Below are 25,922 nucleotides of genomic sequence, written 5' to 3'. Positions count from 1 at the left end.
AGGATGATATACATCGAAAACATCCACAGGCTCAAGGCAGGACTCACATTGATCTAGTCCTGAATGTCCAGAGCTTACCTAAAACCCAACCCCTACTGCAGACTAACAATGTCAAACACCATGGCATCTAGGCCTGGCTCTCTGCTATGAACCTCAAGGGCTTCACACCTCATGTGGCCAAACTGCTCCAAGTCCCTTGGGGTCGACATCAACAGACACTGCTCCTTCAAAAAGCACATAACAAGGAAGACACAAACAGCTTGTTACCAAGTTTCTCTGCTGCATAAAATGAAGCCCTTCATCCCAGAAAACAACTTCAGATCTGCAAGCCCTTTTCCACTCCCACTTGGATTGTGGCAATGCCATTTTGGAAGGCCTTCCAGTGAATACCCTGGCACCCCTGAGATGTGTGCTGCTGCACGACTCATTAAAGGACTCTTCAAATTCCAACACATCACCCTGACCCTTATCGAACTGCACTGGCTCACGCTGCAAGTACGTGTCATCTTCAAATCTTGCTGCATCATCTACAGGGCTGTCACCCTGAAGTGCCCAAGCTACCTCACTGAGAAATTCAGCATCTCAGGAAGCCTACGATACACCAGAATAAAGGACATGTGCAGACTTGAACTCTGCCGGTGCAGGAAGGAAAGAACCAGAAGTAAGGCCTTATCTATCTACAACCCAATACTCTGGAACCTCCCTCGCATCAACACGGGGCTGGTCTCCTTGCTAGTACATTTCAGTTAGGAGCTTAAGACCCTAATGTTTAAGGAATGGGTCCACACCCTCCACTCCCCGCCTGACTTACCATGGGGATCTTCACCCCACTGTTTCCTCCCCTGGTTGCTGATAGAACCCTTGCTGCAAAATTTCCCACCCGCTCCCTACCTTGTACCTTTACTTACCTCACTGTGTCCTTCCCACTATCATTTGCAAAGCGCTCTGTTGCTTCCCAAATCTACATCTATGCTCAGTAAAAACCCTGATAAAAATGATAAAATGTGTAATGCTTTTAAGCCCTCATTTCCCGCTCTGCCTCTTTTTCAAGTGCTTACAAGTTGAAGAAAGGGCACAAAGCGGACTTTATACCATAGCTCTTTCCCCCATCTGTCTTGTAGTGTTCTTCGTTTTACGCCAGCCTGTGATTCATCTGCAGGCATAAAACAAATGGGTTCCTGGGGATACTGCATCCATTTAGCACCTGTAAAGGCAGGTGGAGTCCATAGGAACCCATTTGCAAGGGCGGTCTTCAAAGCATAATTTGCCGGTGGTATTTTCTTTTTGACTAGTGGAGAGTAAAAGGGAATAGTAATAGCGAGTTTAGCCTGGTTTTACTTTTTTTTACACTACGGCTTGCACATGTTTAAAATTGCATACAATGGACACCACAGCACGTAAGTAATCTACACTTGTAATAAAATGACACCATCATTGTCACATTAAAAGTCATGGGGACAGATTTTCATAAATGAGTGCAAATGTAGGGAGCGCAGAGAGTGTACTTCTTTCATTTGTGCTCATTGTTGAAATGCTCAGGTCACCATATTCACAAAAGTGATTTGAGCATTTCAAGAGGAGCTGCACAATAGCACGAAGATGCGCTGTCCAGACTGCGCACATTAGTGTCGGGAGCGCACTCCAAAAACGAATGTATGACAAATTCCCAGAAACCACGTCCACCGAGAGGGGCTGTTAAAGGGCCCGCCTAAGTGAAATTACAGCGAAAATAAAAAAGCATGTCCAGTGTAACAGCCACGGTTCAAACCAGGGCTGTCACCTTTCCAAAAAAAAAAGATGAAAGGGCCAGAAATTATGCTCCCATGAGTTTGCACCTCCCTCTGGGCCTATTCTGAACAGGCACGGGGAGAAGATCCTCATTTCTGCGCATTTAAAAGCGCAACCCACTTGCAAATTCGGGATGTGCTTTTAAATACACAGACGCCCTCTTATTTGCCCAAATGCACTATGAGTGGAAAAAGGCTTCTGCATGAGCGCGTCTAAGGGGCACCCATTCAGATGCAATTTAAAAAATTGGGCAGCTCCCCTTTTTAGCGCATGTAAGGAGTTGCCCGACGGCAGGTTTTGAGAATCTGTAATTTACATCATTAAATGATGGCGTACGTTTTTACCCCTCCATTTAATACTCTGCCCGTGTGTGCTGTTCCAACGCATAGGAGGGCAGCGAGCAGAGTTTGCATCTCATCTTCCCTCCTCTGTCTGGGAAGAGCACCCAGTTTTACAGCTGCATGGGACTTTCATGCAACTTTGTCATGTTATTGGAGTAGCAGGGCATGTGAGGCTGTACCTAACATTCAAGGCTGGATTTGGTACATGGACTGGATATGATAGCTATGCCTGGCACTCAAGGCTGGGCCTGGGCCTAGGGTGGCTACAGATGGGAGCATTTAGCTTATACCTGAGTAACTGATACACCACCTTCGTCATATTATAGCAGTGCCTCACCACATGAGGCTACATGGTGTCCAGTAAAAATGTCGAATCCATAATGTCGAATGACAAAAATGTGGAAAAAAATTGCCCACATTTTTTTTTCTTCGAATATGTCATTTTTTAATGTACTTTTTTTTTGCTTTCGTGCGTTAAAAAAAAGGGTTAAGAAAAAAAAGGGGGGTCGGGGTGGAACCCCCCCATTTCAAACAGAAATTTTAAAAAAAAAGACATTCAATTTTTTTTTTTTCCGCCATGTTTTTAGACCTTTTGACATTGTTATTCAAAATTATCACTATAAACCAGGCTACATATGATGTCAGTGCTTGTGCATGTGAGGCTGTCACTGCCCATTTGATGGATCGATATGGGCATGAGACTGCAAGTGACATTAAACAAAACCTAGGTAACGGTAATAGTGATGGCAAATGCCCAATCTGTGTGTGTGTGTCTGTATGTATGTATGTATGTATGTGTATATGTGTATATATATATATATATATATATATATATATATATATATATATATATAATAGAGGAAAAACCGCCATGGAGATGGACAGTTCAACCTGCACTCCAAGTCATGTAAAGAAGCAGCAAGGTCCCGCTCGTACATAAAAAGAGCCAGAAACTTGAAACAAGACCCCAAAACAGAAGCAGGACACCCAGAGAGCAGTCCTGTATGGACGCGTTTTGCGCTATACACAGTGCTTGTTCACCAATTGGGGGGGAGGAGCTCAGCATAGTATAAATAGCAGTGTAAGTCCCTTCATGGTTTCTACACCTCTGCAAATGGATACCTGTATAGGTAAAGCCATGGCAGACATCTTGTAACGTAATGGCAAAGTGCTTGTGCCTAAACACAAATGCATGACATTAGGACACAACCCGATCACAAAAACACAGGGGTAGCAGAATAAGTAAAATTACCCGAGCTAAAATTTGTAAAAAAGTTAACATTTTTCATACAGTTGCATAGGTTATAAAACATACAGTACAAACTCAAACCAAGCAGTCCAATTGCTGAATGGAAATGAAATAATTGTAGAATGCAACAGCTTCAGTATGACATAAAAAAAATGTTAAAATGAGCTAAAAACATCCACCAATTGTGTTGATCACGGTATGAACAGCACAAAATAAAAGCAAAGTGCAAGTGCTTAATAGCAGCATTATGTTTAGCAAAGTGCAAAGCTTTGAAAGCAGCTTAAGGATAGCAATAAAGTGCAAGCGCATATAAGTAACTGAAAAATTCACCAGTCAAGATAGCAACCTGAAACAACAGTTAAAGCACAAGTGCTTAAATACAAAACAGTAATCGATAACCTTGCTGGATGATAAAAAACAATCAATAGGCTCAAAAAGTGCAAATGTCAATACAAAATTTAAAACCTGAAGAAGCAAAATTGCAATTGTTCTGCAGCAACCGGACATGATAGGCAAAAGGAAATGACAGGAGTGTCCAAGGTCAAAAATGGATAACCATTCAACAGCAAACAGAAATGTGATGCTGTTATAGGATTACAGATGTTGCTGAGCATCAAAAAAGATGTTAGGCCAAAACAAGATAAATAAACAAAATATTCAGACCAAGAATAAAAAACACTCCATGTGCCAAAAGAAACCTGTAAATGATGATCATGGACCATCTCCAAACTCCCCCATTGACACTGAAACCAAAACAGCAAATCAATGTATAAAAACAGAGATTATAAATGAGAAAATAAATTGACCTCAAGCTAGCAACTGAAGATCTAATACAAGTGCCAGTCAATTGAGCAAGAATTGTAATGCCACACAAAATGACGCTGAAAAGCAAAAAGGCCTGATACACAGAAAAATCCTCTATGAAAACCAATTTAAACTCCCAGAAAGGTATATAACTCCTCGTCAACATTGTGACCATTTGGTGTCTTGGTGTCAAAATCCAGAATATATATTTAGTTTCAAGTTGTCGTAATTTTAAGACACGTTCGCCATCTCTGGCGTTCTTGGTCACATGTGCCACTGCAAAAAAAGTGAGCAGCCGAAAGTCATTATCATGTGTCTCTTTAAAGTGCTTGGCCATTGGGTAGGCCGGGTCCGAATTTTTTATGGCCCTTAAATGTTGCAATACACTCGGCTTTAATTTACAGGTGGTGCTACCCACATACCATTTCTGGCAAGGGCAGCATAGGACATGTACCACAAATGATGTATCACAGGTCAAAAGAGGCTTAATGTCATGATGAATAGAAGTCACTGGGCGAATAAAGAATTTCTGTATGGTAGCATGTGCACATGTGCACAAACTTTGCATTTAGAACATTTTGTAAACCCCATCGCGGGAGCAGCAAACCAGCTCGGAGTCTTGGAAGTACTTGGTAGGGGGTGATAAAAAACTGGATACAAGTTTGTCCTTTAGAGATGACGCCCTTTTGTATGTGAGAGTAGGACGCACTGACCATAAAGGAAGAAGATCCTTGTCCAATCTTAAAATGCGCCAATGTTTTTGGATAATTTTTCTCACTTGACCAGATGAACCGTCATAGGTGATGAGACGTGGATCATCATTGGAGACAGACTTAATGGGTCTGTTGCCATGTAACAATTCATCCCTTGATAGGGCACGTGCTTTGTTATAGGCTGTCTCAATGACTATTTTGGCATACCCTTGTCTTAAAAAGTCTGTGGCTGCTAAAGCACAAAAATTATCAAATTGTGCTTCATCACTGCAATTACAATTATGACAATACCGAATGAACTCCCTATGCGGAATACTTTTTTTGCAGCTCGGTGGATGGCTGCTGCTAGCATGCAAAGGTAGACCAGTGTTCAAAGATTTTTTATAAAGAGGTATGTATACCCGAGGTGTCAATATTAACATTGACCTCCAGGTACACAATTTCAGTCACACTGTGTGCTTCTGTGAAAATCAAATTCACCCGATTGATGTTGATAAGTTTAATAAATGATAACCAATCCTTTTCCGTGCCCTTCCAAATACCAAAAACATCTATACACCTCCACCAAGAAATAATCTGTGTGGGAAAATAAACAGAAATCAACTCAGACAATGATGTGGCCTCCCACCATCCCATCATGAGATTGGCATACGAGGGCGCGAATGTACTGCCCATTGCAGTGCCTCTCATTTGGCGGAAAAAAGTGCCCTCAAACAAGAAAACATTATTGGTCAGACAGAAAAGTAACATTTCCAAAATCATGGTGGTATGACTCAATAAATTTAAAGATCGTGAATCCAAAAAATGCTTGCAGACCCTAATTCCAATGCCATGATCAATAGAGGTGTATAAAGAAACAACATCAAAAGTGGCCAAAATAAGACCCTCTTCCCATGGAATGTCACTAATATGTTGCAGAAAATCCTTGGTATCACGTAAATAAGATGGTAAAACTGAAACAAATAAAATCAGAGTCTCATCTATACACTGTGCCAAGTGCTCTAACAGTGAACCACATAAAGTGACGTGGGTCTGCCAGGTGAATGTGTGGATGATTTATGTGTTTTTGGAAGGAAATAAATTGTGGGAATGGTAAAACTAGAGGGAACAAGAAATTTGCAAAGATCCTCATCGAGCAAACCATTTTCCAACCACTTAGCACATAATCAAGTCAATTTCAACTGAATTTCAGAGAAAGGATTGGTAGGTAGGGGAAGATAACACGAATGGTCATGAAGGTGTCTGTTTGCTTCTGCCACATAACTAACATGATCCTGAAGAACAATTTTTGAACACTTGTCCGCTTGTTTTATCACTATGTGGGATACATTTTCCAACTCAAGCATAGCTTTACGCTGGGACAGGGTAAGGTTTTGTTTATGATTGAACGTAGAACTTCTGCGTAGTTTTCGGAGGTCGCAGATGCACAGATCATGAAAGGCTTCAATGCAACCACCGTCTGGAATAGGTGGATTAAATCTTGATTTCGATTTCATTTTAGTTCGAATATTCCAGCTCGGATCAATGTCAAAGTCAGAGAAATCAAAATTAGAAGGATCAAAAGAATCATCATCGAGAGAAGCTAGATCAATCAGTGAAGGAATGTCTGAGATACAAAGATTGGTGCGACCTGTGTGCAAAGTCTGTGGCCTGACATTGGCTGGCTTTAGAGCAAAAAACTTTTAGTTTGATTTTGCGGTAACATATATCAAAATCAAGACGTGATTGAACAAAATCAAAGGAGGTGGTAGGACAAAAATTCAAACCCAAAGATAAAAGTACATTTTGGGAGTTGGTAAGAATGTGTGAAGAGAGATTTATAATCTGACAGTTATTCATAGTGGGATTCATTGTTTGGCTCCAGAGCGTGTAGATCTGCCCTGTTGATCTGTTTTTGAGCCGTCTCCCACGCTGGCCTCAGTGGGTTTTCTTGCCGCTGGTTGTTTGTGACCGCTTCCTCTGCCTTTGCCTCTTCCACGACCCCTGCCACGTTTTTGATTTTTGCCATCCTGGCACAGGAGTCGCATTTCTTCTAAAAAATGCAACCTTATTGCAGGCTCCTCATTTTCTGAATTTGAGACATCTGATTCAGACGAAATGACTCCAACTTCCAAAGGCTCCGACATTAAGGGTTGCTGTTTGGTAATTTTACAGAAAGGGTCAAATCGCTTGGCGAATGTAAATACTCTGCCAGATTCGTAGTCCAGCTTATCTCTGATGAATTTTCTTTTCTTTCGTTGCTTGATCTCATCTTCATAATTAATAAATGACTTATCAATCTTGGCACGTAGCTTATTGCCCTCATCTGTAACTGGAATTTCTTTCAGTTCGTTTTCAGTTTTTTCAAGCAGTTGTAATGCAATTAACCAATCTTTTTTGGCATATTTGACGGTGAGGAAACAGGCTGAGCAGTCCTTACTAGCTCCACCCCATTCCTCAAGCATTTCTGCATCCTGGTCCTCAAATGACGGTGTAGTCATGATGCGTTGACCTCTAGGTACTCAGACAGTGTCGAAGTAATTTTGTAAGTAATGCTCCTCCCACCATTTAGATATTTCTTTTTTGCAGAATTGTTCTTTGTCTCTAAGTAAGGTTAACTCCTTGCTGACGTTTTCATCTTTTTTCTTCTTGGTATTGATGGCATTGCCACCCGATGGCAGTGTCTGTTGTTCATTAAATAATTATTTTGCCTGTAAAAGGCGAGCTGCCTCTCTAGTGTCCTGCATGTTTTAAGATCAAGGTAGAAAAATTAAACAATAATATGAAAAAAAACTGGCAAAAATGAATAAACGGGACCCCTGGCGCCACGACTTGACAAAGCCAACCTTAAGAAAAGATCAATCTCGCCTCAGAAATGAGAAAAAAGGTTGGTGTAGGAAGAGGAACTGGTGCAGAGGGTACAAGCAGCACTATACGCATTAGTGCATATCGGAGACTAGCCAGACAAGAAAAACAAAACCCACCTGTGAACCGAGCTGCATGCGTCCTCCGGCGCAGACTGAACAGCCACAATTGGTGGGGTATTTTCACTCCAGCACTCCGACGGACGATATAAGATAATCTCAGGGACTCAGACACAGGAAAAAGTATGTCCTCTCCCAACACACATGTTTAAATAATCGTCTTTTCATTTATTTAACATGAATTTCCTTTTGGCCTCATTGGCCGGTGGTTGTGGCCTGCAATTTACTCGCCTTTCATTGTTTCACCCTTTAGCAGTGATCATTTATAGTAATGCTCCATAAAGAACTGACACATGCCTCATGAGCGTCCTGATTAGACCCTCTGAAATATTTTGTTTGTTTATTGATTTATATAGCGCGCCTAACCCGGGGGTATCTGGGCGCATTACAAGTGAATTCAATTTACAGTTGCAAAGAAAAAAAATTACGTACATTATGTACAAATGAATACAGCAAAGAGCATACAGTATGAGGGTAACAGCAAAAAAATGGTAAAGCAGATAATATACAGCAAGGTGCAAGTTGAGGATATCAAAACATTAAATAACGAGGGACACAGTGAAGGAATGACCGTTTAAGGATGACGCAATGGGGCAAAATCATCAGTCCTTAGTCGACAGCTAGTTTTTTGTGTTTTTCCTGAAGCTGGCAAAGGACTGATCTGCTCTCAGGGATGGGGGAGGGAGTTCCAAAACTGGGCAGCCATAACTGGGAAGCTGCTCAACCCCTTACTTTTTTTTCAAATGAAATCACGGGAAAACGAGGCAACATGAGTTTGCAGTCCTAATTGGGCGTGTAGAGATTTTTTGATAATTTTCTGCATTGGGTATTGCAGGGGGTGAGTCATTAAGACATTTGTGGGTGATAGAGACTGTTTTAAGCAGAATTCTGTCCTTAATCGACATCCAGTTATTTCGCCTATACTCTGAGATGTGCTGTCTCCTGGGAATGCTTAAGGCTGTTGTAAGAGCATTATTTTGAAGCATTTGGAGTTTGTTGATGACATAGTTGTTGGCTCCTAAGTAAAGGGCATTACAGTAGTTGAGTTTTGACAAGATCAAGGCTCTCGCTAATGTTATGCAGCTAACACTTGAAAGGAATGGTTTGCAGGCTTGAATCAATTTGCATGTATATGCTGTGGCAGAGGCAGAAGCATTGACTTGCTTGCCCAGATTTAGAGCTGAGTCGAGGTAAAAGCATAGAGTTTTTACCTCTTTCGCAACTTTGATGTCGTTGCCATCGATGTATTGTGGACAAGTATTTGTGGCTAAGTTTGTTAAGGTGAGCTGGTGCTCATAGTATCAGTAGTTCAGTCTTATCGTTCAGGCATAAACCATGGGCGGCCATCCATGCCTGAATGAGATATATTTTTTTTTTAACTAGGACCATGTCAATGTCATAGTCTCCAGTGAGAGGTAGGAGGATCTGAGTGTCATCTGCATAGTTAGTGTAGATGACACCCAGATCAGTTGTCAAATAGTAGTTTTGTGAAGACGTTATACATCGTTGGTGAAACACAGGAGCCTTGAGGGACCCTGCATGTTATAGGAATAGGGTCTGCTAAGGCCGGCGGGGAGAAGACTCTCATAGTCCTGTTATTAAGAAAGGATTGTAGCCATGCATTGGCTTCTTGGGAGAAGTGTGCCGCGGTGGACAGATGTTTGCAAAGTACTTTATGATCTCCCAGATCGAAAGCAGCTGATAGATCCAGTAGAAGTAGGAGAGCAAGTTTTCTGTTGTCTTTCAGTTCGTCAATCTGAATCTTTAGATCTATCAGACTTTTGGTGTTTTAACTGTGCTGCCACAGCTGTAGCCCTTCAGAAGGGCTGGCGGATGCCGGTAACTAATAAAGCACCACACACACAGAATTAAATTCTAACAGTTTTCTCCTAACTGCCCATTTGCCGCCTAGTTGGGGCGTGGCATGTCCATACATAAGTGGATTGATTTAAACTGTGCCCATCTTGGGCACCGGGACTATTGGGAACACCCACGTATTGATCCTGTGACTGATTCAATAATGTCATGTTCCAACAACTTGTGTAGTTCCGCCTGTACCTAATGTAGGATATTGATCAGGATTCCTCTTAAGTGTTGGACTACCAGCTTCATGGATTCATCAAAGTGTAACTGCACTTGGCAGTTTCTCAATTTTCCCAGACCTTTGAACTGTGCAGAAAATATGTGCTCTGTTGTCAGTCCTTGTCATGTACTTGTGTGCCATCAGTTTGTATATGATGTGAACTAGGCCCATGTCTAGCGCACATTTAAGCTCAATATGCATCCACTGTTGGCAGCAGCCTCCGGCACATGACTCTATATTGGCAAAATGTGTCTTTTGTGCACATGGCGAAAATGAACCTTTGCATGGTAATGGTGTTCACGCGCCATATGAATATATGTCCACTTGAGTTAGTTGAGGTAGCTTGAAGCACGCGGCATGTGTAGCTGTACATCTCTTCACTGATGACATTTTGCAGTTGCTCCGGTGTCAATCAGAAACTAAATTTGAAGTCTGTTTTCCATCGCCGACTTGCGCCCCAGCATATAGACATATCCCCTCTTTGGATGGTCTTCTTGCCAAGAACTCGAGTTAGCTCCCATAGTTGGATCTAGTGTCCATGTACCATATATTTCGCCTTGCCTTCGGGCGATGCCTGTGTTCTGGAAATCGTATGTCCTGCCTAACGTCATGTGACATGCCGTCGCTTATCCTTGACCTTTTGACCCTGTTCAGGGTCAGGGTAGGTGTATCTTGGTCTGTCACTTTTGTGTCCCAGCAGTGTGTGAGCAGGCCTTGCACACTGCACAAAAATGGTTCTCAGCCACATGCTGTGCATTCCTGCCCCATCGCTGGACACGCGCCCTCATATCCACATCGGAAACACAAATTCTCAGTAGGTTTTGCGGCTGACACTGTGGATGTCACCTGATGCACTGATGCTTGTTCCGCAGGTTGGGGCGTGATTGGTAGTTTGTCCATCTCCATCTGCTCTCCTATAGCTAGGTCTGTCCTTGTCTTTATCTGAATTTCCTCTAGTTCCTCTAGAGAGTGGGGCTTTTGCAGTAGTTTCTTCTGAATGCAGAGGATTCATACCCAGCGAACTGAGATAGCGAAGCCTCATCATTTGAGTACCAATGGAAATCACAATGCTTCAGTCGGGCTCTCCGACGTATCTCAAATGCGTCCATAGATTCATCTTTCGCTTGCACAGTGGAATGCAAGACGGGCCTCTTATAGTCCATGTTCATGTGAGAGGCATAATAAGCTGATAACGTGTCTTTCAGGTCCCAAAATGAGGCTATGGACTCCTCAGGAGGTTCGTACAGGTTGTCCCTCACAGACGTACCCACGGCCAGTGTCAGAAGGCTCTTTCTCCTATGACCTCAATGTGGCATCGCTCATGTGGCATCGACCTGAAGTCCTTGGCAGTAACTTGCATAGGTTGATTTGGTTGCCTGTGCAGGTTGGAGGTGTCTTTTGATTTTGCAGTGATAGTGGACAAAGACCTTTAAGGCAGGCAAACAAGTCGATTACAATTTACATGTGGAAATGGGTGCAGAAACCATGATGTTTGGAATCCAATAAATGTTGGTGGAAATGGTCATTTGAACATGTAAATAATCTGGTTTGCTGGCATTAAAGACTCAAATGGGAATGAGAAAACTAGCTAGATCAATCAGTGAAGGAATGTCTGAGATACAAAGATTGGTGCGACCTGTGTGCAAAGTCTGTGGCCTGACATTGGCTGGCTTTAGAGCAAAAAACTTTTAGTTTGATTTTGCGGTAACATATATCAAAATCAAGACGTGATTGAACAAAATCAAAGGAGGTGGTAGGACAAAAATTCAAACCCAAAGATAAAAGTACATTTTGGGAGTTGGTAAGAATGTGTGAAGAGAGATTTACAATCTGACAGTTATTCATAGTGGGATTCATTGTTTGGCTCCAGAGCGTGTAGATCTGCCCTGTTGATCCGTTTTTGAGCCGTCTCCCACGCTGGCCTCAGTGGGTTTTCTTGCCGCTGGTTGTTTGTGACCGCTTCCTCTGCCTTTGCCTCTTCCACGACCCCTGCCACGTTTTTGATTTTTGCCATCCTGGCACAGGAGTCGCATTTCTTCTAAAAAATGCAACCTTATTGCAGGCTCCTCATTTTCTGAATTTGAGACATCTGATTCAGACGAAATGACTCCAACTTCCAAAGGCTCCGACATTAAGGGTTGCTGTTTGGTAATTTTACAGAAAGGGTCAAATCGCTTGGCGAATGTAAATACTCTGCCAGATTCGTAGTCCAGCTTATCTCTGATGAATTTTCTTTTCTTTCGTTGCTTGATCTCATCTTCATAATTAATAAATGACTTATCAATCTTGGCACGTAGCTTATTGCCCTCATCTGTAACTGGAATTTCTTTCAGTTCGTTTTCAGTTTTTTCAAGCAGTTGTAATGCAATTAACCAATCTTTTTTGGCATATTTGACGGTGAGGAAACAGGCTGAGCAGTCCTTACTAGCTCCACCCCATTCCTCAAGCATTTCTGCATCCTGGTCCTCAAATGACGGTGTAGTCATGATGCGTTGACCTCTAGGTACTCAGACAGTGTCGAAGTAATTTTGTAAGAAATGCTCCTCCCACCATTTAGATATTTCTTTTTTGCAGAATTGTTCTTTGTTTCTAAGTAAGGTTAACTCCTTGCTGATGTTTTCATCTTTTTTCTTCTTGGTATTGATGGCATTGCCACCCGATGGCAGTGTCTGTTGTTCATTAAATAATTATTTTGCCTGTAAAAGGCGAGCTGCCTCTCTAGTGTCCTGCATGTTTTAAGATCAAGGTAGAAAAATTAAACAATAATATGAAAAAAAACTGGCAAAAATGAATAAACGGGACCCCTGGCGCCACGACTTGACAAAGCCAACCTTAAGAAAAGATCAATCTCGCCTCAGAAATGAGAAAAAAGGTTGGTGTAGGAAGAGGAACTGGTGCAGAGGGTACAAGCAGCACTATACGCATTAGTGCATATCGGAGACTAGCCAGACAAGAAAAACAAAACCCACCTGTGAACCGAGCTGCATGCGTCCTCCGGCGCAGACTGAACAGCCACAATTGGTGGGGTATTTTCACTCCAGCACTCCGACGGACGATATAAGATAATCTCAGGGACTCAGACACAGGAAAAAGTATGTCCTCTCCCAACACACATGTTTAAATAATCGTCTTTTCATTTATTTAACATGAATTTTCTTTTGGCCTCATTGGCCGGTGGTTGTGGCCTGCAATTTACTCGCCTTTCATTGTTTCACCCTTTAGCAGTGATCATTTATAGTAATGCTCCATAAAGAACTGACACATGCCTCATGAGCGTCCTGATTAGACCCTCTGAAATATTTTGTTTATTGATTTATATAGCGCGCCTAACCCGGGGGTATCTGGGCGCATTACAAGTGAATTCAATTTACAGTTGCAAAGAAAAAAAATTACGTACATTATGTACAAATGAATACAGCAAAGAGCATACAGTATGAGGGTAACAGCAAAAAAATGGTAAAGCAGATAATATACAGCAAGGTGCAAGTTGAGGATATCAAAACATTAAATAACGAGGGACACAGTGAAGGAATGACCGTTTAAGGATGACGCAATGGGGCAAAATCATCAGTCCTTAGTCGACAGCTAGTTTTTTGTGTTTTTCCTGAAGCTGGCAAAGGACTGATCTGCTCTCAGGGATGGGGGAGGGAGTTCCAAAACTGGGCAGCCATAACTGGGAAGCTGCTCAACCCCTTACTTTTTTTTCAAATGAAATCACGGGAAAACGAGGCAACATGAGTTTGCAGTCCTAATTGGGCGTGTAGAGATTTTTTGATAATTTTCTGCATTGGGTATTGCAGGGGGCGAGTCATTAAGACATTTGTGGGTGATAGAGACTGTTTTAAGCAGAATTCTGTCCTTAATCGACATCCAGTTATTTCGCCTATACTCTGAGATGTGCTGTCTCCTGGGAATGCTTAAGGCTGTTGTAAGAGCCTTATTTTGAAGCATTTGGAGTTTGTTGATGACATAGTTGTTGGCTCCTAAGTAAAGGGCATTACAGTAGTTGAGTTTTGACAAGATCAAGGCTCTCGCTAATGTTATGCAGCTAACACTTGAAAGGAATGGTTTGCAGGCTTGAATCAATTTGCATGTATATGCTGTGGCAGAGGCAGAAGCATTGACTTGCTTGCCCAGATTTAGAGCTGAGTCGAGGTAAAAGCATAGAGTTTTTACCTCTTTCGCAACTTTGATGTCGTTGCCATCGATGTATTGTGGACAAGTATTTGTGGCTAAGTTTGTTAAGGTGAGCTGGTGCTCATAGTATCAGTAGTTCAGTCTTATCGTTCAGGCATAAACCATGGGCGGCCATCCATGCCTGAATGAGATATATTTTTTTTTTAACTAGGACCATGTCAATGTCATAGTCTCCAGTGAGAGGTAGGAGGATCTGAGTGTCATCTGCATAGTTAGTGTAGATGACACCCAGATCAGTTGTCAAATAGTAGTTTTGTGAAGACGTTATACATCGTTGGTGAAACACAGGAGCCTTGAGGGACCCTGCATGTTATAGGAATAGGGTCTGCTAAGGCCGGCGGGGAGAAGACTCTCATAGTCCTGTTATTAAGAAAGGATTGTAGCCATGCATTGGCTTCTTGGGAGAAGTGTGCCGCGGTGGACAGATGTTTGCAAAGTACTTTATGATCTCCCAGATCGAAAGCAGCTGATAGATCCAGTAGAAGGAGGAGAGCAAGTTTTCTGTTGTCTTTCAGTTCGTCAATCTGAATCTTTAGATCTATCAGACTTTTGGTGTTTTAACTGTGCTGCCACAGCTGTAGCCCTTCAGAAGGGCTGGCGGATGCCGGTAACTAATAAAGCACCACACACACAGAATTAAATTCTAACAGTTTTCTCCTAACTGCCCATTTGCCGCCTAGTTGGGGCGTGGCATGTCCATACATAAGTGGATTGATTTAAACTGTGCCCATCTTGGGCACCGGGACTATTGGGAACACTCACGTATTGATCCTGTGACTGATTCAATAATGTCATGTTCCAACAACTTGTGTAGTTCCGCCTGTACCTAATGTAGGATATTGATCAGGATTCCTCTTAAGTGTTGGACTACCAGCTTCACAGATTCATCAAAGTGTAACTGCACTTGGCAGTTTCTCAATTTTCCCAGACCTTTGAACTGTGCAGAAAATATGTGCTCTGTTGTCAGTCCTTGTCATGTACTTGTGTGCCATCAGTTTGTATATGATGTGAACTAGGCCCATGTCTAGCGCACATTTAAGCTCAATATGCATCCACTGTTGGCAGCAGCCTCCGGCACATGACTCTATATTGGCAAAATGTGTCTTTTGTGCACATGGCGAAAATGAACCTTTGCATGGTAATGGTGTTCACGCGCCATATGAATATATGTCCACTTGAGTTAGTTGAGGTAGCTTGAAGCACGCGGCATGTGTAGCTGTACATCTCTTCACTGATGACATTTTGCAGTTGCTCCGGTGTCAATCAGAAACTAAATTTGAAGTCTGTTTTCCATCGCCGACTTGCGCCCCAGCATATAGACATATCCCCTCTTTGGATGGTCTTCTTGCCAAGAACTCGAGTTAGCTCCCATAGTTGGATCTAGTGTCCATGTACCATATATTTCGCCTTGCCTTCGGGCGATGCCTGTGTTCTGGAAATCGTATGTCCTGCCTAACGTCATGTGACATGCCGTCGCTTATCCTTGACCTTTTGACCCTGTTCAGGGTCAGGGTAGGTGTATCTTGGTCTGTCACTTTTGTGTCCCAGCAGTGTGTGAGCAGGCCTTGCACACTGCACAAAAATGGTTCTCAGCCACATGCTGTGCATTCCTGCCCCATCGCTGGACACGCGCCCTCATATCCACATCGGAAACACAAATTCTCAGTAGGTTTTGCGGCTGACACTGTGGATGTCACCTGATGCACTGATGCTTGTTCCGCAGGTTGGGGCGTGATTGGTAGTTTGTCCATCTCCATCTGCTCTCCTATAGCTAGGTCTGTCCTTGTCTTTATCTGAATTTCCTCTAGTTCCTCTAGAGAGTGGGGCTTTTGCAGTAGTTTCTTCTGAATGCAGAGGATTCATACCCAGCGAACTGAGATAGCGAAGCCTCATCATTTGAGTACCAATGGAAATCACAATGCTTCAGTCGGGCTCTCCGACGTATCTCAAATGCGTCCATAGATTCATCTTTCGCTTGCACAGTGGAATGCAAGACGGGCCTCTTATAGTCCATGTTCATGTGAGAGGCATAATAAGCTGATAACGTGTCTTTCAGGTCCCAAAATGAGGCTATGGACTCCTCAGGAGGTTCGTACAGGTTGTCCCTCACAGACGTACCCACGGCCAGTGTCAGAAGGCTCTTTCTCCTATGACCTCAATGTGGCATCGCTCATGTGGCATCGACCTGAAGTCCTTGGCAGTAACTTGCATAGGTTGATTTGGTTGCCTGTGCAGGTTGGAGGTGTCTTTTGATTTTGCAGTGATAGTGGACAAAGACCTTTAAGGCAGGCAAACAGGTCGATTACAATTTACATGTGGAAATGGGTGCAGAAACCATGATGTTTGGAATCCAATAAATGTTGGTGGAAATGGTCATTTGAACATGTAAATAATCTGGTTTGCTGGCATTAAAGACTCAAATGGGAATGAGAAAACGGAACTGGTAGTGCCAGCCTGTAGGAAACATCATCTAAGGATTCTCACCTGTCTTTCTCTCTATCCCACTATAGTCCCCCACACTATTTTCATATAGGGGCATGGACAGCAAAGTCCCCAAAATGTCAGAGGTATGCTGTACAAGACCACTTAAAATTACATTATGTGACTCCCATTGTATGGTGCTGCCTTGCCCTGAATAAACATTAATTTCTTCCCGGCACATCAGCCTTTGTATGCTGGCCTCCCTCGTGTTGTTGCAGTGAGATGCAAAGTAGGGTAGAGTACATGCATTGTTGCTCTAGCAAGGTATGTGCTGTAGAAGGGGTGGAAAAGAGAAGTGACGCATCACCTGAACTCCTTATTGCCTCAGGAATGTCTTATCTGATAAGCAGTGCAAACCACCTTCATCATTACCTCACACCCGCACTTTGCCTTATTGTAGTTGCCATTTCCACTTCTTAGGGCGACCAACCCCATGGGGTGCCCATAGCGTGTTATGGAGGCAAAGGATAGGTATTTTTGATGCTCTATGCGCTCATGAAAGGAGTGTGCCAAATGATGTTTATATTTGTCTGGATCAGGCGATTAAATACATAATTATGTCACTGGAATGTTAGTTTGGCTTCTGATTCAATTTAAATATGCGTTCCAGTCATTCACAAGGGGTCTGGCTTTTCATTTGTAGAGCCCCCAAATGAAGTTCCTGGAAGCCAAAATGCAGATCTAGTGGGATGCAGTTGCTGGAAATGGTTTGGGTTAAAGCACCCGGCAACAAAAAGTTGCAAGGTTAAACATATGAATCTAGATTCTTTAGGTTTACCCAGCATGGGTCGTGGGAGACTGAAGGTGGCAAATGATTCAAGGCCCTTTGTGAGGAAGTAAGTGGGTCGGTGCTCCAAACTTGGGGACGTCCCACTCAAAAACCCAGGGCACAAGTCCTAAAAAATAAAGTGGTGCGGACTCATTACCATATTCCAGCCTCCATCCCTCTTTTGGAACAGAAGTTAGTCCACAATTCACATCCCTGGGCTTTTCCAGAGTCAAAACTCCTCAACACAATAAAATACCTTTGTCTGGTGGCTTGCCACATGGACAGGTACTGGCAAGCAGGAGCCCTGCTCCGTACCACTCCACCCTCCTCAACGCACTTCCAGAGTCCCACAGCGTCCATCTCTCCTGGTTCACACAATGCATCTCTGCTTATGGCATTGAAAACCTCTGATCTCCAGCCTCCACAGTTAGGCACGTCACATCCATGCTCCATCAGCTTGGTTTACTGCCCTAGGAAGGCCACAATGCGTCTCCAGTATGTATTGTATGCATTAACTACCTGTTTATAAACTTGGCCTAAACAGATTGTGGTGGCCTCTACGGACAACAGGCGCTTAGATGGGTTCTAACTGTCTTTATTAACAAGACAAACTGGTGGGCATAACTTGTCCTTGAGCAGGGGAGTTACTCACAGTTCCAGACTGGGCCTCCCAGTTACTTCAGTGGAGGCAGGGTGTGCACATGGATGGCACGCTGTAAGCTTCCAGGGCCCCCATGAGGCCTCCTGTGGCATTGGGTTTATTCCCTGGAAGCTGGACTGTATAGGCTTCTCTGAGCCTCAGTTGCAGTGGCTCCTTATCAGGAGCAGCGCTTTCTGCAGACCTCTTAGTCTGGCGCTCTGCCAATTCTCGCTGCAACGTTCTCCCCGCGTTCTCTCGCGGAGCGCGGGCTCGTGGGATCTCGCATCGAGATCTCACGAGATCGCACTGCCGCAGTCACGTGACGTCCCCACACACCACCTTTGCTGGGAAAAGGATATATCATCATTCCATGACAAAGTCTCCAAACCTGCTGGGTTTCCTTTTCTCTCCGAGATCTGCCTTGATCTGGAAACGGGGCAGGGCTGCGGGAGCACTCTTGGGGAGGTGTGGGTAATTCAGGTTCTCCTTGTCTTGCCCTTCGCTGTGACTCCCTGAGTGGGGTTGGGGAGTTGGCTCTTGAGAACTTGTTGCCGTAGGGTGACTCCGAGGCATCTCTTCCTGACTGGCGAGGGTTTTCGGGTGGCTCTTGTTGGTCTGGGTCTTCTCCGGTTTCCCAGTGTGGCTGCTCAATGGATTCTTTTTTGCGGTACATGGCCACCCTTTCTAGATTCCATTTCCTTCCGTCACTGGTGCAAATGTGGTTTGACCCTTTCTCAATTACTTCTATGGGACTGCTGTATCTGGAGCCGGTCGAAGTATCTTTGTGAGGGAGACGTATCTTTACCAGGTCGCCTTTGTTAACTGCTGTCTGGCGAGCGGCTCGACGCATGTCCCCTTGAGCCTTCATGGCTTCTTTGTTACGCTGCATACGAAAAAACACGTCTTTCTTGTGCACATCTTTGTCAGCCCTCACTTGATGGAGCCAAGGTGGTACCAGTGTGGATGCTGCCCTTCTCCCCCTTAGCAGATGGAATGGTGAAACGCCGGTGACAGCGTTGCGGGTGATGCGGTGGGCTGCGACAGTTTCCTTGACCGTCTTGTACGGGTTTAGGCCCGAGGCTTGCGCTAGTTGCAGTGCCCCTTTGATGAAGCGGTTTGCCCGCTCGAGCAGGCCATTGGCCTGTGGGTGGTAGAGACTTGCTCTCTGCTGTCGAATGTTGTTGAGTTTGAGGAATTTCTCCATCTCTCGAGAGACCAACTGAACTCCATTGTCCGTCACAATTTCCTCGGGGAGGCCTTCGCGCTGGAATATGGTAGTGAGTGCTTCGATGACTGTGCTTGTGGTAATGTCTGAGGTGAAGTCAACTTCGACCCACTTGGAGAAATAGACATCCGGGACTATCCTGTATTTATGTTCTGGGGGCATGCTGTCCAGAGGCCCGATGAAGTCCAACCATAGTTTGCGCCACACCCCTTTGGGGACTTCGGTGGGCAGCATGGGGGCTTGTCTCACAGCCAGGCGCTTGTCACTGTTTGTGCACTCATGGCAACTTTCGGTTCAGGAGTCTTGACATGCAGTCCGCTTGCGCGTTCTTTCAGCCAGCAATGTGGGCTATCTCGTGTGTGTACTCTTAAAGTTTTGCGGCGAGCCTGGCCAGTCTCGGGGTGGCAGTCTTGGTGTCACTCGGGCTCAACATGTGAATGAGGGGTTTGTGGTCAGTGACCAGTCTAAATTTTGTGCCCCAAACATAAGATCTGAAGTAGTCGAGGGCCCAGGCACATGCCAACATTTCTTTTTCAATGGTGGAGTAGTTGTTCTCCGCTGATGATAAGGCTTTTGATGCAAATGCCACAATATTTTCATTGTCGCCCTTCTTCTGGGTCAGAGTGGCCCGCAGCCCGTACGCGCTGTCGTCCGTTGTGATACAGGTGTCCCATTCAGGGTTGAACGGTTTCAGGCATGGTGCGTGTAGGATTCTCCTTTTGATTTCAGTGAAGGCTTCATTTTGTTCTGGCCCCCAGGAGTAGGCTGCCCCCTTTTTCAGAAGCTCCCTCATGGGGGACGTGGTTTTGGAGAACCTTGGGACGAATACTGTATAGTACTTGGCTAGGCCCAGGAACAAGCGTAGTTCTTCTCTGTACGTCGGGGCCGGGGCATCTGTTATGGCCTCCATAAGATTCTTCTTGGGGCTCACCCCTTCACTTGAGATGCAGTACCCAAGGTATTATACCTGGCTCACTTCAAAAACCTATTTCTCGTGGCGTAGATGGACGCCTGCCTCTTGAAGCTTGCTCAGAACTGCCCTGAGTGCTTTGTCATGGGTCTCGTTGTCCTTGGCGTACACAAGGATGTCGTCCTGAAAGAATGAAACATTTGTGAGTCCTTTAAGTAGGGAATTCATCATCCTCTGGAATGCAGACGCTGCCGAAGACAACCCAAACGGCATGCGAGTATATTAAAAGTGCCGAAAGGAGTGATGAACGCCGTCAGGGGACGTGAAGATTTGTGTAGAGGAATCTGGTGATGGGCGTCACGCATGTCCAGCTTCGAGAAGATTGCCGCCTCTTTCATCATGAGGACAATTTTGCTGATGCTGGGGAGCGGAAAGCTATCGGTAACAACCTCTTGATTCAGGCTTCTCAGGTCGATGCATATTCTGAGGTCGTTGCTGGATTTCTTTTTAACTAGAACCACTGGTCTCAACCACTCGGAGGATTCCACTGTCTCGATGGTTCCTTCTTTGACCATTTTCTGCAGGTGGGCATCTAATGCAGGTCTCGCCGTGGCAGGTACTGCTCTAACTTTGTGTTTCACCGGCACCACATTGGGTTTCAAACAAATCTTGTGGACTAAGTTTCTCACTTTCCCCGGGTTCTCGGAAAACAGGCTAGGGAAAATTTCCTTGAAATTTTGCACGGCTCCTGAGGAGACCATGAGTACCTGTTCCGAGTGCTGGGATCCAGTTTAATACTGAGTCTGTGCTGATCGTCCCATCCAAGCACGGCTGGGCCTTTTGGGTGAGAAGTACACTTTGGTGGTGGTAGACCTCCCTTTGAATTCAATCTGGGCTCTGATGTAGCCCAGCAGGTTGACAGTTGCACCTACGAAGACCACCGGTTTTTGCCTGGTGGTTCTGATTTCCACTTGTGCTTGTCCCATTATCTCCTTATACGTGTCGATGGGAAGGATTGTGAAGTCTGATCCCGAATCTGCCATGACACGTGTTTCCATTCCATCCACTTTAATGGTGCAGTGGGGCTTTTCTCTCCTGGCGTGGAGGGCATTGACCATGATGACCATGGGCCTGTCCTGTAGCGCGTCGTCATCGCTTGAGGCGCGGTTGCCATCAACACGGGAAACGGTTCTCTCCCTCCACGTGCATGCCGGGGCTACGTGACCAATGCGTCCGCACTTGGAGCACTCTTTATTCCTGGCGGGGCAGTCACGATCATTCGCCATGTGCTTGGTACTGGCGCATGTATAGCATTTCGGCACATCCTTTTGCTTGGGGCCTTTGTCTCTGAGGCTGTTGAGGGACTGCTTGTCTCTGCGTCCTCTCCATTGTAGCGCCGCAAGTTCGGGTACGGGCAGGTGGCTTCCTGCCTCTTTGCCCCTGCTGGAGGTTTCTTCCTCCGCGCTGGCAATTTGGATGGCCTTGTCGAGGGTCACATTTTCTTGGATGAACTTTTCCTGCACTTTCCTGGAGTTAGTGTGAACGACCAGCATGTTGCAGATAACTTGTTCTGCGTTTTCACCGAACGTGCAAAGAGAAGCCAGCTGCCTCATCCTGGTGATATAGTTGTCCACGGGTTCGCTCCCTTCTTGTTTACGGGTGTAGAACCTCAGCCTGTGTAGCACCACGTTCTCCTTATTGGTGAACCTCTTCACAATGCGGCGGGTCGCCTCCTTGTAGACGTCATCATCAACCACTGGGATGGCTGTTAAACTGGTAAAAATGCGCTGACATTCAACCCCCATTGCGTTCAGCAGCAATGCTTTCTTCCTGGCGGGGGCATATCCCGTGCCGCCCACAGCCTCCAGATGCGTGGAGAAAAGGGGCTCCCAATGCATCCACGGAATTGTCGGGGTCCCAGGTGAGGGGAGAAACGCAGGGGGCAGTGTGGCGCCTTGCATGGTGGGGCCTTGGGTCTTTTGGTATCGTCGCCAATTATGTGATGCCTCTAAGGACGTCAGGACGCTTAGATGGGTTCTAACTGTCTTTATTAACAAGACAAACTGGTGGGCATAACTTGTCCTTGAGCAGGGCAGGGGAGTTACTCACAGTTTCAGTCTGGGCCTCCCAGTTACTTCGCTGGAGGCAGGGTGTGCACATGGATGGCACGCTGTAAGCTTCCAGGAACCCTATGAGGCCTCCTGTGGCAATGGGTTTATGCCCTGGAAGCTGGACTCTATAGGCTTCTCTGGGCCTCAGTTACGGTGGCTCCTTATCAGGAGCAGCGCTGTCTGCAGACATTCGTATTCTGGCACTCCGCCAATTCTCGCGGCATCGTTCTCCCCACGTTCTCTCACGGAGCGTGGGCTCGCGAGATCTCGTTGTATCGAGATCTCGTGAGATCACGCTCCCGCGATCACGTGACATCCCCACACAGATTCTATGGGGCAAAAACATCTAAAAGCGCCAGTTTGATGCCGGTGGTCATCCCAACACCAAACATTACCTGCCCCGGATACCATTCCTTCAAAGTAACATTTGTCTCTTCTTTAGGACCTCAGTCCCTGCTGGATGATGGGCACAACATCTCTTTCCATTCAGAAAACTATTGAAAATGCACCATCTCCCTGAAAATGCACCATCTCCCTATCTCCCCCGACCCAGCAGTCAACCACTCAATTGCTATGGTCCTCCGCATGCCCCTTTTTTTTAAATGCACAATATAATCTATTATGAGGGAAAATACGGGTTACGCAGCCTGAGGATACTGCGCATGTAGTCATGGTGCTACATTAAAAATGTAGTTACTATTTCTGCTTTCTGATGTTTTTCCTTTAGTGGTGAATATGTCTACACGAAGGTAATGCTGTGCTTTTTGTTTTCCTTGTCTCCTCTTAGTTCCTTTCCACGTTCATGGGCTATTTGATAAGCGTAACAAGTTCCATATTTTGTGGACATCTTGGCAAAGTCGAGCTGGACTCTGTGACGCTTGCCATTGCTGTAAGTATTGTTGTTAACTATTTTATACAGCTGTGCTTATGGAAGTTTGTAGCTGAAAGAAAGTAAACCAAAATATGCATTAGTGCACTGCAGTGTTTGCTGAGGTGCTGTGTCCTATGATTCTACCATGTGTGTGCGCCTGTTATATCTGCATTGCACTGCATGTTACTTGGGCCCTTGTGCTTGCATATTCAAGGAACCGTTGAAAGGACACTTTGCAAAATATAATGGAGATTTATCCCTTACTCCTCCCTCAACCCTCCGCCACCACCCCTACTTCACACTTACTTTTTAGCGAGGAGGAAAGTTTAAAGATACTGCCAAGCAGTTAATAATGCCACACCTCATTTGAGAATCAATTTGTACGTACTGCCCACTATTTGACCTGTAGACGGAAGTAAGACTTGGGTGGGTGTGACATATAGTAGTAGTGTATGTCCACTTATGTATTGTCCCTGGTGACTGTTCCATTTACACCCCTCAACAACCTGGTCAGAATTTCACTTTAAACTCGCCCCATTGTAAGAAGCTCACTGCTTCCCGTCAAATCTGATTTCTTATTTTGTGTACATTCTTTTGTGAGCAAAAGAACATTGCTCCTCCCTGTGTACCCAAAGAAAGCTAGTCAGTCTACCACCACTCTGACCTTGGACAATCTTGGTCAGCAGGCAGTCTCTAGGTGGTCAACCTTTCCTGTGTTTTCCAACGGATCTGCGTGAATTTTTCCGTGATAGGTTGAGGCATGAACAGCTGTGGATCATGCAATCGTTTATGCTAGACAAGCTAGCAAATATGCAGATTGTGTATAGAGCAGTGTTAAATGAACGAGGATCGTTGTCATCGGTGTGTTTAGAAGGATGCAGAGTAGGGTTTAATCAGATAAGCAAGTGGTTTAATGTTGGTGTTAAAGCAATGTCGCGAGGACAATCCTGTGGCTCATCCTATCTTAGAATAAAGGGATTGAAGAGGATTGCATCCTGTCTTACTTGAAATTCTGAATCTTGGAGATATAAAGCAATCCATGTCAGAGCCTGACATTTGATGCATGTAAGCCCCTTAGGAGATTGAGAAGTGTTATGTGATTGATGGTCTGAAAAGTCGAGAAGGATGAAGATTGTCCTGCAATATGTCCCTCATGAGGAGCAGCACAAATTAGTTTCCTCTGAAGGGCCTGAAACTAGTCTGATGGTATTACAGTAGATCATTGGCATCCTGTGTATCAGATCAGCAGTTGGGTAGCCATTTTTCAAGGATGTTCCACAAGAAGGTGGTGTTTGCTGTCGGTCTGTAGTTATCTTGCGCAGTTGGGTCATTGAATAGCTTGTTCAGGTGTGGAGTTATGCAGGTCCTCAAGGTCTAAACTAAGGAGCCTGAGCTGAGAGCTGGGAAATAGAATTGACAAACTGCGTGCCAGAGTCATAATCGTGGGCCTCATTACGGGCTTGCCGGTCCGGATACAACGGTACCGGTAAGCATGCCGCTAACCATTGTATCCGGACTGGCAAACTCCGAGTTGCACTCGTGGGTGCCTTTCATTCCGCTAGGTCTGACCTGGCGGAATGAAAGGCACCCGCAAGCACAACATGTCGGATGCACTGGCACCATTATAAACGGTGCCGGTGCATTCGACCTCCCCATTTCCATTTGAGCACTATGGGCCCAAATGGGAATTGGGAAGAATTTTTTCTGGCGCCCACTAATGGCTAAATACTGGGTCCGGCAAGGCCATAATGACCTGGTAATTGCCCATTTCTGGGCGCTGAAAAAAATGAATACCGGCGGCACAGCTACCGCCAGGCTCGTAATGAGGCCCATTGTCTTTGATCTTGGTAGCAGGGCATGGATAGAGCTGTTCAGAGTTACTTAGTCAAAAGAACCAAAGGGGGCATCGAGCAGCAGTGCGAAAGTTGTGAGAGATGATGGGTGGAGTAGCTTTGCCTTTTTCTGGGAAAAAGGAGGAGCTATTATCAGCCAGTTCCTGGGAAGCAATAGGAATTGCTCAAGCCATGGCATGTAAAGTACTGAACACTGTAAGGTGATGCCCCCGGGTAATATGTAGGGTTTGTAAAGAAACCTCTTGATAATCTACCGAGGCTTCCCAAAAAAACAAAATCCCATAGCTGGTAAGCATATTCTCATTCTAAGTTTCTTGGTTTTGCTTCACCGTTTTGCTGGCAGAATTGAACAAAAAAGTATTTAACTTTGAAAGCACAAATTCACAATCCGATCGCCGGTCCGAGAAGAGTACCTTGAGCAAAATGCACATTTGGAAAAATCAGAAGGGTCATTTATCAGTGGAACCCTGAATGTTATTTATTTTGCTTTTTAGGTTATAAATGTGTCTGGCATTTCAGTTGGGTCAGGACTTTCTTCTGCATGTGACACCCTCATGTCTCAGGTAAGAGCGGGCGCTAAGGTACAAATTCCCACCATATTTATTTCAGGATGTTAGTTTATTTGATGTGTGAAAATTACAGCTCTCGGAAGATGTGATAACTGCTGTGCCATAATTTGGGCAAAATAAAGAATAGCCTTTCTGCCCTGCTTGCCCAATATTATTGCTAGTTTGTAACCTATGACCTACTCCTCCTATGCCAAATAAAAGAATCTTCACTGTCTTTTAGAGTGACCCATAAAATGTATTTTAATTGTATTGATGTTTTTGAACGTGCAACATGGCAATTCTAATTGCTGCAGAGGGTGTGTGTGAGGGGGGGGGTGGGGATGCGCCACATGGATTATCCCAGCTAAACCCATGA

At 44.8% G+C, this 25,922-nt stretch overlaps 1 protein-coding gene across 2 annotated transcripts in view; it reads left to right on the top strand.

The window, feature by feature from the left end:
* The window catches only part of LOC138488295 (multidrug and toxin extrusion protein 2-like), a 398,530-nt gene that overhangs the window by 19,215 nt on the left and 353,393 nt on the right, over positions 1–25,922 (top strand). For both annotated transcript variants that reach the window (XM_069615178.1, XM_069615177.1), the window contains exons 2-3: positions 23,062–23,163; positions 25,493–25,561. In XM_069615178.1, coding sequence (XP_069471279.1) covers positions 23,062–23,163; positions 25,493–25,561 — 171 coding nt within the window. The remainder of the gene's footprint in view (positions 1–23,061; positions 23,164–25,492; positions 25,562–25,922) is intronic.

This window comes from Ambystoma mexicanum, chromosome 9 (assembly GCF_040938575.1).
Source record: "Ambystoma mexicanum isolate Mex_15411 chromosome 9, UKY_AmexF1_1, whole genome shotgun sequence".
NCBI classification, from domain to species: domain Eukaryota; kingdom Metazoa; phylum Chordata; class Amphibia; order Caudata; family Ambystomatidae; genus Ambystoma; species Ambystoma mexicanum.
This window is presented reverse-complemented; position numbering and strand designations above follow the sequence as displayed.